Raw genomic sequence first — 16,945 nt, forward strand, 5'->3', positions numbered from 1 at the left:
GCAGCATTATACGCAGTCTCTCTCTGCTCTATGATATTCTGCTATGCTCACAAAGGAAGCAACTCCCTTACCTTTTATTGTTTCCTTTTTTCTTTGGGGGATGATGTATAAAACATGGTGCCTCAGGTAGAGGATGTTGGGTAGGAAGCCATGTCCCCCTAAATGGCCAGCCGTGTGCATGCGCCTAACACTTCACTGAGCAATCTGTCAACATGTCAGCAACACATGTTTTGTAAAAAGCCTCTGGTGGGAGCCAGAGGAAAAAAGGCACTCCTGCCAGACCAGAGAGGAAATGCTTTTTTCTCCTCTATGCAGTGGATTTTCTATTGCTGGTGCTCTGTCCCACGGGCCCCCCACCACCACGCTCTCCTCCCCCACACATACACCCGTTGTCTGCACTTCAGAAATTTGAACTGGGGACCCTCGAGGGGGTTTACTGGGAGGGTGGGGGTAGGCTGCGAGGGAGGGGCTCCCTCTTTTTCAGAGCGTATGAAATTGTGAAGGTATATTGTGGCAGGTCCCCAAGCGGTCTTTTCTAATACCTGAGTTTCTGGCGAAGCTGGAAATTACCAGCGGCTCCCCCGAGGGACGGCTTTATCCACACCAGGAAGGGGAGCAGAACTCAGTGGGGAGGTTACTTAATGCATGGCTGAAATAAAAGAATTTCTGAGAGACAGAGGCTGAAAAGCTAGCTTTTTTTTTCTTCATTTTTCACCCCCCTCCTCTCTTACTCTCGTTCCCTCTCCCTTTCTCTTTTCCTCCCCAGTAGTATAGTTTACTACTCTCTGCCTTCTCTTGAAGGGTTCTAGTTTAATAAACTTTCAGAGGATCCTGCTGGTGCAGACAGCTAGACAAATACCCTTGTGTGTTCTCTTTTGTCAGAGATACAGCTTTTTGTTATGTTCTTGCAAATTTGATTTCTCCCTCTGTCTTTCGTTTTCTCTGCCGCCCTCTGTCTCTCTCCCTTTCTGCATTTGTCTTCATCTCCCTTGTCCTTCTCTTGCTTTCTGTCTCCCTCTTTGATTCACAAACACATAAATACACACACACACACACACACACACACACACACACACACACACACACACACACACACACACACACACACGAAGTTAAACTCTCTTGTGGTTGAGTTTATTGTTTGGTCTGTCTCTTCGTTCTCCCCCTCTGTGTTCCCTTTTGTTTTCTGTATGTTTTGTTGTATTGTGCACAGAGGCTGAGATGCAGATAGAATGCAGACAGTTTGCCCTGGGTGAAGAGTGTGCACAAGCATCGCTGTTATCTATTTAACAAAACACATTATTCTATTTATACATGACCAAATTCTTTAAGTTCCGCCTACCGTTAAGGTGCAAAGTGCAGTATATTTTTCATCAAGGAGATTTAGAGCAAAGTGTTGGGGGCAATTTACTCATCTCTGTATAGTTTCTACTCACTGAATCCGGCTGCCTTTTTAATCAGAGCCTGTATCTAATGTCTGTGCATCATTAAGCTTGCCATGTTCATAACCTATAAAAAAACAACAACATAAAAATCTCATCCATGTATGAAATGCCTCTCTCCTTGCATCTTAGTTCCTCTGTCTTCCTCCCCCTCTGCTGTTGGTAAATAATTCAACCTTTCCCTGTAACAAGTGCTGGCCTTAATAGGGAGCAGTACCTGTAGTTGGGATAAACAAGGCAGCCGGCCTCACCAGTGAAACAGAGGGATTTGGGCTTCATGAGGGCAGAGGAATAAGTCGTTTCCTTCTGAAAGGCAGAGTAGACTGGCTGACATTAATTAAACCCTATAGGATAAAGGTTATCTGAGGCCTAGCAAAGCAGAGGCCGTGAATGCAGGATGTTATGTCTGACGAATCCTAATCAAGACTTCTTGGTGAAGCAACATGTACGGGTTGAGGCATTATATGTACGCTATGTCTGTGATATTATTATTCTAAAATCTGTGTTCCTGCGGGAACTAATTTTACAAAAGAGTGGTATTTCATCGATAGAGGAAAGGCACTATGATGTTTGACTGTCTGTTTTCAGTTGCAGACACATGCTGATAAAACAAAAAAATCATTTTAAAAAAAAAATAAAAAAAATACGAAGAACAGGCTTTGCTAGAGTTTCAATTCCAAGAAATTTCCTGGAGAATTTCATGTTGAGAAAACACTGTTGCCCACTGTGCTCTATGGCGGAAATTGTGCCAAGGAGTCTCCCATGTGATGTGTGATCAGTGTCGGATGTAATGTGTTACTGTAATCTCATCAGCTTGTTCATGACACAGTAATGTAACACAAAACTGCGACTTAATTCAGTAATCATATGATAATCACTAATCAAACAAATCTGAACTTGCTTTTGTTACAGTTCCTCAATTATCTGCATGACGAGTAGAGGGCAAAAGAAAAAAAACCTAATTAGCTTTTTTGTGTGCGCTTACACCAGAATCTCCTCACCTTAATTGGTAAGAGGGTGAAAACATGGCGATGGCAAAACTGCAGGACGGTTTATGACTTTTGAGTTGTTAAGTTATGCACATTGCTTTGAATTTCGTTTGCACACTGTGTCCAGGACAAAAGAAGCTATCTACTGCAGCAAACACAAGATCAAGGCTCTCCAAGTCGCTACAAACGTGACATGCTAACACAAGGTTAATAGCAAACCACCCAACCCAGAAGTGAGTGTATAACGGCCTCAACCAAGCAGTCAAGGCTAACAAAAGCAGAGATGAACAGGCTTTTAGCTCTGTGTATTCTGCAGCCAAAACACTGTCACTACATTTTCCATGAAGTGTGATTAATCGTCTTTGCGATAAAAGCTGAAATACTACCAGAAAGATCTTGGGTTTGCTTTCCTTATTAGGTTTAGTGATTTGCACATTATATGCAGATTTGACTTAATGCAGTTAACTGTCACAAAAGTAATTAAACAAATAGTTTCATATAGGCAGCAAATAAGGAAAGAAATGCATTTAAAAATAAGTAGTGCCCAGTGCCTTACTTTTTTGAATAACGAACAAAATCCTGCTGTGACTGACTTAGCTGACCCTAAGTTTGGCATGCCACTCGGGTGCCAAGGCTCATGTTTTACAAATTACCCAGAGGGCCGTGCATCACCTCTGTGCCCATATTTTCTCCCTGCTGTATGCATAGTGTGTGGGATTATATTCCCCCAACTCTAGCTCTTCCCTAAGACAATGAACAGCTGCAGAGATGACAGTCACCTCACTAACCCAGGAATGCAGAGAAAATTTCAAATTAGGGGAGAAGCTTCACTCTGACCTATTGGCATACCCCATTTGTCCTGGTTTTAGGTAGGTAAGGCTCCATGTATATGTCATCAGGACACCCGTGGAAATTAAAAGTCACCTTCTTTGAAATGGTCTTGTTATTTAAAATAGCCAAGGAAGTGGGCGAGTGACACGGGTTTTATTACCATCTCATTGTGTTCAGTTTCTATATTAAGGACTTGTTTTGTAACACTAGCTCATCCGCGCGAGTAGTAAAATAGTAATGTGCGCTCCTTCCATATACTGATAACAGCTGATGTCCGCTCATGAAAAGTAATTAGCTGATATGGATGTTGCTGTCAGTGAGAGCTGATATTGGCGGATTATTACATTCACTCTCCTTGAAATGAGTTCATCACAGTAAGCTGTACATCCAGATAGACATTAAGATTGCCACATGTAAGAAGGACAGCTTGTTATTACAGCAGGATAGGAAGATTCCAAGAGGATGTCACAAAACGGCCGCACTATCCACAAAAATTAAAGGACCGAATATATTCTTCTTCTTCTTCTTCTTCTCCTTTTTAAGATATCACAGAATTTGCCTGTGACCGTCGATCTACTCGCCATATGTTGCTTCAGATGCAAAAATCATATGTAAAATTATACAGGGCATCTGAGATGTTTCCTCTGATTTTCTTGTATTGAATTGATGGTAATTCATGTGGGGGATATTTTTTGGCAGGCATGCCAAGCTCCTCTCCTGAGACTAAGATAAATAACCTCCCCAGGTGGTGTTTTTACTTAGTAAACAGGTACTAACCCAAGAATCGCTGGTTTTATGTAAATAGGGAGATAAGTATTTGTTGAGGTGTTGGAGTGAGGGGATGGTATTCAAGGGTGAGATGAACCTCAATAATCTCTTTTAAGGATTTTTCTACAGTGACCCTGAAAGTTTTCCACTAAGTACGTCAGCATGCAAACTTTTATCAAAACAATCTAGGGGAAAGTGGGTTTTTTTTCAGCTGATAAATAGATAAACATGAATAAATCAATGTGAAGTGATGGATGAATAAGTAAAATGCCCTGTAGTCATTTGTCTAGTTGTATTCAGGCCTCATATCCCATCCTTGTTCTGCAAATGAAGATGAGGGTGAGGGGCAGCGAAGAACGTGCTTCGCTCGGTGAGGTGTTGGCATTTTGTTTGCCTGTATCGGCGTCTTGTGTGTGCATTTTTATCATCTTTTAGTATTAAGATAGGATGACGAGCTGCCTGGATACCAGCAGAAAACAATGGAAGGGGAAACAAAGCAAACCCCTAAATCTGTCTGCCATTTGCGCTCACATACTGTACACACATGTCATGAGTATCTTGGCACAGTTACTGGGCCAGGGAAGTGCTGGTCTGGGGCCTGGCCCATTCTCCAGAGACACCCCACCACCTCCCACCCCACCACCTCCCCTCGCCTCCTCATTCTCCCCCCCCCCCCCTTCCCCCTTCCTGTGCAGTCTGTGGACGCAGTCTGAGGCGACAAGGTTGCACAACAGCTCTCAAAACCTTCACTTTGCAAAGATGATCATAAAAAAAAAAACACAGTCTGCCATTAGAAATCTGTTAAAGAAGGAAAATAATTAGAAGGACTGTGATAATTGTGTCAAGGGGGAGATAGATCAGACGAATTATGGGAAGAACCACAAAATCTTGCCATGGCTTTGTTACTTTGCTGTTTGGTTCATTCCGACATTGATCCACCCTTCCATCTGTCATCCTTTTCCTGTGCTCCTTCTTCAACTCTCCATTTGTATCTCTCTTTCTTTCGTTCTTTCTTCCTTTGTTGGATTCGAGAGTGGAGGAGCCTTCTGGCTTTAACAGAGAAGGGATGAAGATGTTTATTCATCTGGAGGGTATTAGAGCCATGATTAAGGAGGGGAGGGAGTAGTAAGGCTGATGCGACGTCTGCAATGCTCGTTCTTGGGCCGCCTTTGGGATTCTGGCCAACACACACCAGGAAAACAAGAAGTGAAGAAGAATGAAAAAATACTTGTAGTGAAATTCGATTCTCTCGGGAAAGGACAGAAGTTTGAATTTTAGCTGGCTCGCTCTCCCTCTCTCCCTCTCTCTCGCACTCTTTCTCACTCCCTGTCCTCACAGCTAAGCTAATTATTAATGAATGCGGTTTCTGTTGAACCTTGGAGAGGTGTCAGCACTGCAGTCACTGAGGGTTAAGAAATCTTGACATTTAAGACAGGGATGCATGAAAATACATCGTCTTGCTTGAGTTGATGCTTGTTTTTCTTCCCCTCCCGCTTTCCTCTCCACGATGCATGTTTTCTTCTCCCTCTTGGGCTGTCTCCAGTTGTTTTACCACTGACAAGCTGGGCTGGTATTGAGGAGATATCAAATAAAGCCACAGTGTATTAATCGGGGGAACCAAAGGTCATGGGTCAAAAGACAGAGTCAGAGTTCGCTGATAAATGCTAATGCTAAACCTAATACAAGTTCATTTCCAGGTTGTTTGTCCACATGCATGTGATTCTCTTCGTTGTTTGCGATGAGGGGAAGAAAAAAGAGGGAGAGATGAGGATACAAGTATTTTTATGGGCATTTGGCAAACTAACTGGCCCTTTTAAAATATCTCCAGTGCAACTTAAACTAATAAGTGAGACGATCCTTTCTTGAAGTCTAGCCCAAGTTTTATGGGTCACTCTGAGGTAGTTTGATTAAAAAGAATTAGACCCTATTTTCTGAATTCAGTCAGTGCTGTGTTGGGTTTTAAGTAATGGATAGCGTCTCTGGAAACTTGCAGACCAAACCCTATTTTAATGAAGCAACCATACAGTAACTCAGCATATTTCTCTATGCACAACAATTTTTTTCTGTTCCACGGTGATCACATAAATCACATTTCTGTGAGTAACTAAGAGTGTTTGTGGGGGGAGGGGGAAATAAAAGAGCATCCAAGTAAACTCCCGCACAGTGAGAAAATATAGTAGCGGCACAGTGCTGCAGCATCTCTCAAATTGGCTGACTGGCTGGCTGGCTGGCTAGCTGACTGTCCACTGGGTCCTGCGCCTGGTCTGCCGCAGTGTTGAGGGAACAGCACGCACACACGCAGGCACCCTTGCCTATTGAAGCCCAGCCCAGTCCAGTCCCGCCTGGCCCAGCACTCCCTTAGAGCCAGTGCAGTGAGGCAGGCGGTGAAGGGCCATGCTGAGGGACAGATTGTCATCCTCCTTTCTCCCCCTGGGAGGCTCACTGTGGCTGCTGGTCCAGCCAAGACCTGAGGAACAGCCTCCTTCCTGTTTGTGCTGAAGTCTACCTGAAGTGGTCAACGGTCCTCCTACCTTACCAACACCACCAGCTGCTCAGTTGAAGAGGAAATGATACCACTGCCACCGTCGCACTCCCACACACAAACTGCTCCAACTACATCGCAAATACAGCGTTGATCATAGATAGATAGATAGATAGAACACCAACATGAGCCATCAAGCCCACCCACTACTACTCTGAATAATAACCTGCGGTGAACCCCAAATTCACCTTTTTGAATAATAGTTTAATTAAATGCCTTGATTTTCCGTTCTCTCGTTAATTTTCCTTTTTCTCATTTGAAAAACGGACTTAATTTTGAAAGGAGGAAAATGAAGCACTCCTGACAATTTAATTCCTCCGCTCCATGTTAGCTTGCCTCATCCTACTATAACACCTTCTTTTCTGGCAGAAAAACACAACAGGGCGCACACAGGGCCAAATAGCGATACAAGATGACATCCCTGCAAATGCTGTGAATTCACATTTTTACAAGCATCAAACGGCAAATTATTAAATTAAAAACATTTTCATAAATAAGTTCACATCTTCTATTAATATTAAGTGTTTTAAGTCTGTTGCTGGCTTCAGATATTTAATAGTATGCAGAATGATAAATGTGTTATCCAGCAGACAGACAGCCCTGACATGCTTTTAGAGTTCAGTCGCTGTGGTTATGGATTATGGTACGATGTTAGCTTTCACAGGAAATGCAATGAGTCAGATCATGCACTAAACATCCTCCCTCTTTTTAAGAAACCTTATCATTGATTATTATTATTCAGCTTGTCCATTTTGGCAGAGACGCATTAGTGCTGCAGTGACACATCTTTGCAATAAGTAATAAAATTCCTCTTTGGCTGTGTCTCACCGTCACAGAGAGAAAAAAGCATAGTAAAGGATGACTGGCCGCCCTACTTTTCTTGCTCTGGCCTTCCATTTGTCTAACTTTCCTGTGTTGCCACTGGGGCGCTGTGATTTCTGGGACAGTGACCAAGTGCTCCTGTCTGAGCTGGGGGACGTGGGTAATGTGGACAAAGTAGTTGACAGTTTGCCGTTTCCCCATGGTTGAGAGACAGAGCCATGAGGGCCAGAATAATGGACACCCAGACCACAGAGTCAGGACAGCGCTTGATGTTCCAGCTCTTTGTGTCAGGCCCTGCGTGAAAAAATCCCCATTGACTGCAATTTTCCCTTCAAGTTTGTGTGTGTCTGTGTGTGTGTGGATATGTGTTGTGTTGCGCATGTCCATGATGTTAGGCCAGAGTAACTTGCTGCTACGGCACTGATGAAACCGCGGGAAGTGAATCCTTATTCCATCTAATGTTTTTCTACCTTGTCCAGTAAAAGACAGCATCCTTGTTCGCTGATCCTCCAGCCGTCTCCCACCACCCCTCCTTCTCATCCTGTAGCATAGTGGATTTGATTGATCTGTAGCAAGGGGGGAGAGGGACCTGACATTTCTCAGCGATGTGTAAAAACATATTGTGTTTGCTAAGAAAAAAAAAAAGAGGAAAAGAGAGAGACAAACCCAGTATACACACAACACTAGTACCCACACACACACATACACAACACAATGTCTGAGGTTGGGGAAAAAGTGGTGAAAAAGCAGCCTCTTTAACTAGCTGTGCTTGTGCTTATTTGTGTGTGTTAATCAGCTGCATGGTGCAAAAAGCCACATCAAGCCACCTGGTACTTTTGTTGACAGCTACTGGGAATTATCAGTGCTTCATTTTGACTGGATTTGATGTCTTAAAACAGGGATGTAGCAGGACTACTGTGAGTAAAGCCCAGCACTGGGCCTCTTCCAATAGCTCTGTGTCCTCTGAGCTCTCTGTCCTGAATCAACTGAGTCATTTGTTCATCTGACTGGAATTAGTCCCCCCCGAAAAAAAAAAAAAAGAAAAAAAAAGAAAAGAAAAAGCTATCCTTGCCCACCTCATCCTGCTTCTCTGTCAGGAAAAAGAGCGCTAATATAGAAAAAATATATATATATATGTATATTACACCACTTCTTCTATTAGATCTTAAGTGATTGTGTCACAAAGCGGCGTACATGAATACGTGTTGTTCAGACACGCACTGCTATTTGGACATCAGAACAGGGAAAAGTGTTGAGATGACACATGCATCATCTCATGGGAAAGGCTCACTACTTTTCCCAGTAACTGTAAAAAGATCCCCTCTCTGAATATGAAGTGGGGTCACGGTGTTACATCAGACAAGTTGTCAGCTTTTTGTTTATTCAATGAATCCCCAATCCCCAATGTGCCACAAATACACTCACACAAACACATCTCTTATGACAACCACTATGTACAGATCTCTGGTACAACACACAGGAAGATAAGGTTTGGCGACTGAAAGCCTGGCCATGCTTTGCTTCACTAGAATGGCTTTTGAACAAAGTCTAGCTTGTTATAGAAGTGGCAGATGAGTGATGGGGGGGGGGGAAACATTTTTTCTGATAAGATAAGGTCCTGGACCTGGATAAGAGTTTGGCTTCCTAAATAGAGGAGATGTACTCTGTTGCTGTCAGACAGTGATAAGGCATCATGAACAGCTTCCAGTGCCTCAGACACGAAGGTCTGGGCACCAGAAGTGAGTTGTTCCCAAATGATGCGGTCCCTGAAAGGTTTAAAGAGGGTGTAACTGCAAAAATTACATTTTCTGAAACACAAAAAAAGGTAGATAATTGCTTTTTTTATTGCTTTTTTTTTTTTGTACTTTTCATAATGTGGACTAAAAAAGTGTAGATACAAAAAAAATAAAAAATAAATTCCCCCCCCAAAAAAACACCTCTAAAAAAATGTTTGGTCAACTGAGGCATGGTTTGTATTTTGAGCCAGCTGGAATAAAATAACCAAGGATATTTTCAGTATTTTAAAAGCTCTGCACAAAATCAGCTTAAATACAGATGTAGCTGTTTTTGCTCAGTTGTTTCATATTGTATGAGACATTTCATAATTATCTTTAAAAAGCGAGACATCTATGTGCATGTGTATGAAAGCAATAAAATGCTTTTGCAAAGCAAGATGCAGTTTTTTAGGATATACATGCAAAAGCATTAAATATTATACCAAATGTCAAACCAAGCACCCATGCTTTATCTCAATTACATTTAACAAGAGACTCAGTTACATTTGTGTGCACTCATTCCTGTTACAAATACTTAAAGGCCATTAAAATATTTTTATAATCCCATTTTAAATTTTTTTTCCTGCCAGTTGAACTTTAATGTATACCTTTGTTTCCCTTTTTGCAGTCTCTAACGGAAAGGAGCTTTATTAGATTTTAATATCAATAACTTGGATATTTTATTTATTGGGCCACTGCTAAGCACAGCATACAGCCATACATTTGAAGAACAGTTTATGTGAAAATCCGTCTTTGTTGCCTTCTTTTAAACTCTTACGCTCAAATTATACTGAGACCCAATAGTATTTGTCTACAAAGAAATCAACAGACATTATTCTTTAAACATTTTTGTATCATTTAGCTTTTAAAACATAGACACAGTTTGCCACCATATGTGTTAAAGTCCAAAGGGAAACAATGTCATCATGAAAATTAATGACTTGCTCTCAAAAAATATTTATGCATGCTAATTTTCAAATGCATTAATTGCATAAATAAAAGATTCTTCAGGGGCTTGGAAAGCTATTCTGCTGTGCAGAAAAATGGTAAGCGTACCTGTTCCCAGCATTAGGGATCTTATTTGAACAGGGGTATTTACTTTGGGAAAGGGTGCTATAAATGAACACAGAGGAAGTGCTGCACAAAAGGCAGTTCAGACTGGCTTAGAGGAAACTGAGACCTGCGTGTGAATTGGGAATTCTCAGTGGTTACTTCTGCAGTACCAGGAAAAAAAAAAAAGAAAACATAATTTGTATAGAACAGAAAACGTCTTTATTAATTTAGCATATTTTGATCAGTGAACTTCACAGGCCAAGTTATATTTTTGTGACTTTTAAGAAGTTCTTAGTTACTTTAGCTTCGACTTTAATGTTTATCTTTCTGGTAAATGTGGCAGTGGCACATTTTGTGCCATTCCCTATAGGGGAACTCCAAATGAGGTTGTTTTGTTCCATATAGGAGACATTAAAAAAAAGGAGGGAGGGGGGTAGGGACAGAACTCCCAGAGAGGGACAGGCCTTAAGATGGAGGTCTTCCTCCCAGGACGTGACAGGCTGTTGGCTGGAGGATGCTCAGGAAGGCCTTGGCAGACCAACAAAGACAGCCCTTCAGCTGCAGGGTGTAGTTTTTCAGGCCCCAGCATCCCCTTTGGCAGCGGCACAGAGAGTGCTGGCGTGCACAGGCCCCCGGCCCGAGAGACAGGGAAGTAAGGCCCGTTCTTTTATTTACTCAGGCTGCTGCTGAGGCCTGGGCATTTCTTGTCTGGGTGAAGAAGGAAAAAAAAACAAGTCTCTCTCTCTTTTTCCTCTTGAGGTCTCCTGAGGAAGATTGCTCTTTCATCTGCAGTTGTTCACACACTTGCTTCGGCCATTGGACTTGTATCTGTGTATTCTATGTGTACATGCTATGTGTGCACATGTATATTCTTGTCAGTGTATGCACACAAGTGTGCTCTTGCTCTGTGTGCGCGTGTGTTTGGTGTGAGGTTGGGTGGGGGTGAGCGGTACACAGTAAAACTCCTGCAGTTCTATAGTTTTATCTATCGACTCACCAGAAAAAATAGGTGAAGAAGCACAAAAGGAGAACCTTTGTCTACTGGTTACAGCATGGCTATAACGTATTTGTTGGCCAGTGTGACTATACCCTATGCAGTCCAACGTGAAATCAAATGATGCATTATTACTAACTGTGTTATATTTGCTATCCAGACACAAATTTTAACATAGCTACTTATTCAAAACCCTTCATTGCAACTTCCATATATATGAATCAGATATTACTCTATATATGTCATCACCGTAAGGCCCTAAATAAATAATATACACTGAGCAAACAAACAACGAGAATGGAATGAGATTGTCCTGACAGCTTAGTAATGTCTCAAGGCATCAAGACATCCTCATTTAAGACAGCAGAATTTCATTTAGCCTTGTATACAGAACCATTTATTTGTTTGTTTTATACTATTGTCTCAAAGCCAATACGTTTGACTGTAAGGCATTGGCTGGGGTCATTCTTCTTGCACTGTCTTCTTCTCCTATACCCGGAGAGGCAGTATGAGATAGGGCAGATCCGCCCCCTCTGTGGAGGAGGGCATAGCACTGAGTCACCCATCCTCCCTCAAACCAGAGAGAGAGAGAGAGAAAACATTGAGACATGTATGAAAGATAAAGCAAGTAAATCAGGCAAGGTTTGCTCCTTCAGTGAGATGTGTGTACAGAGTGGGCGCCTTGCCAGGGGTGGGAGGTTTCCGGGAGGGCCACGGTGTGGAGGTGGGCTCTCAATGTGCCGCTTTCAGCAGTTTGGAGGGGCAAGGGAATGGCCTCCGACCCCATCTGTTTCCTGAAGATAGGCCCTGATGGGGGTAAGTGCTCAGAGAGGGCATGATATCCTGACAAAGGGCAGATCTCCCAGCAAAAACAACAGAAAGGGGGAGAGAGAGAGAAAGACTTAGATTTGTCAGCTGAAGGAGAGTACAGAGGTTGGATCCTGGAAAGAGCTCGTGCTTTTCCTCCGTCCCTCTCATAAATCTTTGCAGCTTCCTCTTGTTTTTCCCATTCCAAGTTATGGCCTTTTGACATTTTTTTTTCTGAAGAGGTTGGGATTATGTTGTTTTATTTAGGTAAGGAAGTTCACATCACTTAGATTTCAGCAGCGGGAAGAAGTGGCCTGTAACCTTTTGAACCTGTGGAAAGTGGTGCTCTGTTTTCCATGCATATAACCGCACAGTGAACCAGTGGATTGGAATGTTGGAGCCATTTGAATAGGAACACATTAAAGTGATTGTAAAAAAAAGTTGGTCATTCTCTGCACCTGCTTGTCCTTGACCGAGACAGTAAGCCACCACTAGCCACCTACCCCCTACCCCTCCTTGCATCAGAACATGGATGGCACGTTCATCCATCCACGATCACTTGCCTCACAGCTTAACGCAGACTGCACAGACAAATTTTGTAATAATGCATATTCTATAATCTGATATCTATTGACGGATGTTCTGATGGGTCTATGTTTCATGAAAATCATCCGTTTTGCAGCAGAGCGTTCCCAAAGGCTATGCATAGCTGTGGTTTAAATTGCATATTTAATCTTCTCCTTCATCCTTAAAACTGCTTTTGCCTGTTTTTCTCTTGTCTTAAGGTCATTTCAAGGGCTCTTGTTATTCAAAAATATTCAAGTAATTCTTCAGGAATAATAGAAATGTTCTAATTTACCTCATGCAGGGCTTACATCCTAGAGTAGACCCATTGTCTTGTGTTGGCTTTAAATGTCAGAGAGATTGTGTTTTGAGTCACAGTGGGCTAAGCCATTACATGGCCACATACAAGGTTAATTGTAGTAAAAGTATTTCCACTTATTCTCTTCTCTAATTATACTTTAAATTGCATATTTAATGTAACTTTTTAGATAACACCTAAGGAGAGGTATTGTTTCAGCTGAAGAAAAAATGGTCTACATTGCAAAGAATTTGAAAATCATACACCACAACCTTATAATTACTATGACAAATAACGCCACGGTGGCCTACCTTTTCAAGACTAATGACTTGCTAATATAGTGACTAGCTTACAAAACACCTTTCTAACTCATTCACTTTCTCCATTTTTCCTCCTCCATCTTTTTCCCTCTGACCTGCCCTCAATGCCTTCATTTCTACATTTCTTTCTGTCTTCTTCTCCAGACGGCGCTGATCTTGAGGATGACCCATCGTGTTCTTGGCCAGCATCATCTCCCTCTAGTAAGGATCAGACTTCTCCAGGACACTGTGAGGACTATGATTTTGGCGAGGAAGAAGGAGGCCCTGGCCTACCGTACCCATGCCAGTTCTGCGACAAGTCTTTCAGTCGTTTGAGTTTCCTCAAGCGTCACGAGCAGAGCCACGGTGATAAGCTGCCTTTCAGCTGTACCTTTTGCAGCCGCCTGTTTAAACACAAGCGGAGCCGAGATCGACACGTGAAGCTACACACGGGTGATAAGAAGTATCACTGCGGAGAGTGTGACTCTGCCTTCTCCCGCAGCGATCACCTCAAAATCCACATGAAAACCCACGCCTCCAACAAACCCCACAAGTGCCCTGTGTGCCGTCGAGGCTTCCTTTCCTCCAGCTCTCTCCACGGCCACATGCAAGTACACGAAAGGGGCAAAGATGGCACGGGCTCCGGTTTCTCTAGGGCTGATGAATGGAAGCTGAAAGAAACCCGCAAATGCAGCCGGTGTGAGGAAGGCTTCGATGTTCCAGAAGAGCTCCAAAGGCATATCGCAGAATGCCACCCTGAGTGCTCCCCATCAGAGGATGGAGGCCTGGGTGCCACCCTGCAGTGCATCTACTGCCACGAGCCTTTCAGCGATGAGGGCACCCTGCTGACCCACATTGACCAAGCCCACAGCAGAGATAGGAAGGGCCACACCTGTGCTATCTGCTCAGAGCATTTTCTGTCTGTTGAGGACCTCTATGCTCATATGGACATCCACCAGCTCCCTGAATCTAGTAACCATAGTAACAGCCCTTCCTTGCTGACTGTAGGCTACACCTCTGTGTCTAGCACAACTCCGGACTCCAACCTCTCCGTTGACAGCTCCACAATGGTGGAGACAGCACCACCTGTGCCCAAGACCAGGGGAAGGAGAAAGAGGGCTGCACAGAACACTTCAGACATGGGAGGACGTTCCTCTAAGCAGCCTAAAGTCTCTTACAGTTGCATCTACTGCAACAAGCAAGTGTTCTCCAGTTTGGCTGTGCTTCAAATTCACCTGCGAACCATGCATCTGGACAAGCCAGAGCAGGCTCACACTTGCCAGTTTTGTTTGGAAGTTCTGCCCTCTTTACTAAATCTGAATGAACATCTTAAGCAGGTCCACAATGCAGAAGATCACGCTGCCCTGTTAGCGAGCTTGCCTGATGCCCTCCTTCAGTGTAATTTCTGCCCCGAGGTGTTAAATGACCTAAATGCCCTCCAGGAACACATCCGCTGCTCTCATGGCTTTCCCAGTCCAGTGGCCAAGGAGAGCAATGCCTTTTTCTGCCCCCAGTGCTTCATGGGGTTCTTGACAGAGGCTACCTTGGAGGAGCATGTTCGCCAGACTCACTGTGATGGGGGGAGCCTACGCTTTGACTCCCCCTTGGCTGTAACTCCCAAGGAGCCAATAGTCGAAGTGTACTCCTGTTCATACTGCACCAACTCCCCCATATTCAACAGTGTTCTAAAGCTTAACAAGCACATCAAGGAGAATCACAAGAACATTCCACTAGCCCTGAACTACATCAACAATGGGAAGAAATCCCTCCGCACTCTCAGCCCCTCTTCGCCAATATCTGTGGAACAAACTGCCGTGCTGAAACAAGGTAGCTCAGCCTCCCGTGCCACCAGTGAGTTCATATGTAACCAGTGTGGTGCCAAGTATACAAGCTTAGACCTTTTCCAGACTCACCTCAAAACGCATCTGGATGGTCTGCAGCCTCAGCTTACCTGTCCGCAGTGCAACAAGGAGTTTCCCAACCAGGAATCTCTGCTAAAGCATGTGACAATTCACTTCACTATTACGTCGACTTATTACATCTGCGAGAGCTGTGACAAGCAGTTCACTTCAGTGGATGACCTGCAGAAGCACCTACTCGACATGCATACTTTTGTGTTCTTTCGTTGCACTCTGTGCCAAGAGGTGTTCGACTCAAAAGTGTCTACTCAGCTCCACCTGGCTGTGAAGCACAGCAACGAGAAGAAAGTGTACCGCTGCACCTCCTGTAACTGGGACTTCAGGCATGAGACTGACTTGCAGCTTCACGTCAAACACAGCCACCTGGAAAACCAAGGCCGTGCCCACCGCTGCATTTTTTGCGGGGAGTCCTTTGGAACGGAAGTGGAGCTGCAGTGCCACATCACCACCCATAGCAAGAAGTATAACTGCCGCTTCTGCAGCAAGGCTTTCCATGCCATTGTTCTTTTGGAGAAACATTTGAGGGAGAAACACTGTGTGTTTGAGGGAAAGTCACAGAACTGTGGCGCCAATGGTTCTACTGTAGTTGGTGGGGAAAGCCAGCCTAAAGAAGATGCTGAGCTACAAGGTCTCCTAACTAACAGCCATGGTTCAGGGGCAGTAGGTGGATCTGTGATGGAGTCCCAGAACAGCCATGATGGAAGTGAGGAAGAGGTGGACACTGCAGAGCCCATGTATGGATGCGACATATGTGGGGCATCTTATACTATGGAGTCACTGCTCACTAACCACCAGTTGAGAGATCACAATATACGCCCTGGTGAGAGTGCCATGATAAAAAGAAAGGCTGAGATGATCAAGGGTAACCACAAGTGCAATGTTTGCTCCCGTACCTTCTTCTCTGAGGCTGGGCTGAGGGAACATATGCAGACCCACCTTGGGCCTGTCAAACACTACATGTGTCCCATCTGCGGGGAGCGCTTCCCCTCATTGCTCACCCTGACAGAGCACAAGGTCACCCATAGCAAGAGTTTGGACACGGGGAGCTGCCGCATTTGTAAGATGCCACTGCATAGTGAGGAGGACTTCCTGGAGCACTGCCAGATGCACCCTGACCTGAGGAACTCCCTTACAGGTTTCCGCTGTGTTGTTTGCATGCAGACGGTCACCTCCACATTGGAGCTCAAGATCCATGGTACTTTCCACATGCAAAAGACAGGCACTATGTCCGCAAACCAACCCATGGGCCGCACCAATGCCATGTCTCAAAACCAGCAGCAACACCACGCCCCAAAATTTTTCAAGTGTGCCTCCTGCCTAAAAGATTTCCGGTCCAAACTAGACCTGGTAAAGCTGGACATCAACGGACTGCCTTATGGACTCTGCGCGTCCTGTGTGGCGGCTGCCGGCTCCAAGAGCTCCAGCCCAACAGTGAATGGAGGGAGGCAACAGCAGCAGCAGGGGGGAGCCACCACTCCAGCAACAACTACAGCCACATGGGTCCAAGGGGAGAGTCTCAGCCCTGGAGATGGAAAAGGCAAAGGTGTTTCTTCATCGTCCTCATCCTCTTCTACGTCGTCCTCGTCTGCAGCCAAGACACGATGTTCCAGCTGCAATGTGAAGTTTGAATCTGAGGCAGAGTTGCAAAACCATGTCCAGACAGTGCATCGGGAACAGTCTGGGGACAGCAACAGTGGACAGCTGAAGACCCCCCAGGTGTCTCCCATGCCAAGAGCCAGTCCATCGCAAACTGAAGAGGTATTGCTAAGTAGCCTCGCACTAAATAAGTAAATGAAAACATGCAGAGAATTTACAATTTACAAATGACACAAATATTTCTAC

General features: G+C 44.1%; 1 protein-coding gene across 2 annotated transcripts in view; it reads left to right on the forward strand.

Moving 5' to 3' along the window:
• LOC146648084 (zinc finger protein 521-like) overlaps nucleotides 1–16,945 on the forward strand; it is an 89,349-nt gene that overhangs the window by 26,706 nt on the left and 45,698 nt on the right. For both annotated transcript variants that reach the window (XM_085388052.1, XM_085388053.1), the window contains exon 4: nucleotides 13,350–16,861. In XM_085388052.1, the coding sequence (XP_085244178.1) occupies nucleotides 13,350–16,861 (3,512 nt within the window). The remainder of the gene's footprint in view (nucleotides 1–13,349; nucleotides 16,862–16,945) is intronic.

This window comes from Rhamphochromis longiceps, linkage group LG18, assembly GCF_057381845.1.
Source record: "Rhamphochromis longiceps isolate RC_006_pf linkage group LG18, R_longiceps_female_GT1.1, whole genome shotgun sequence".
Taxonomy (NCBI): domain Eukaryota; kingdom Metazoa; phylum Chordata; class Actinopteri; order Cichliformes; family Cichlidae; genus Rhamphochromis; species Rhamphochromis longiceps.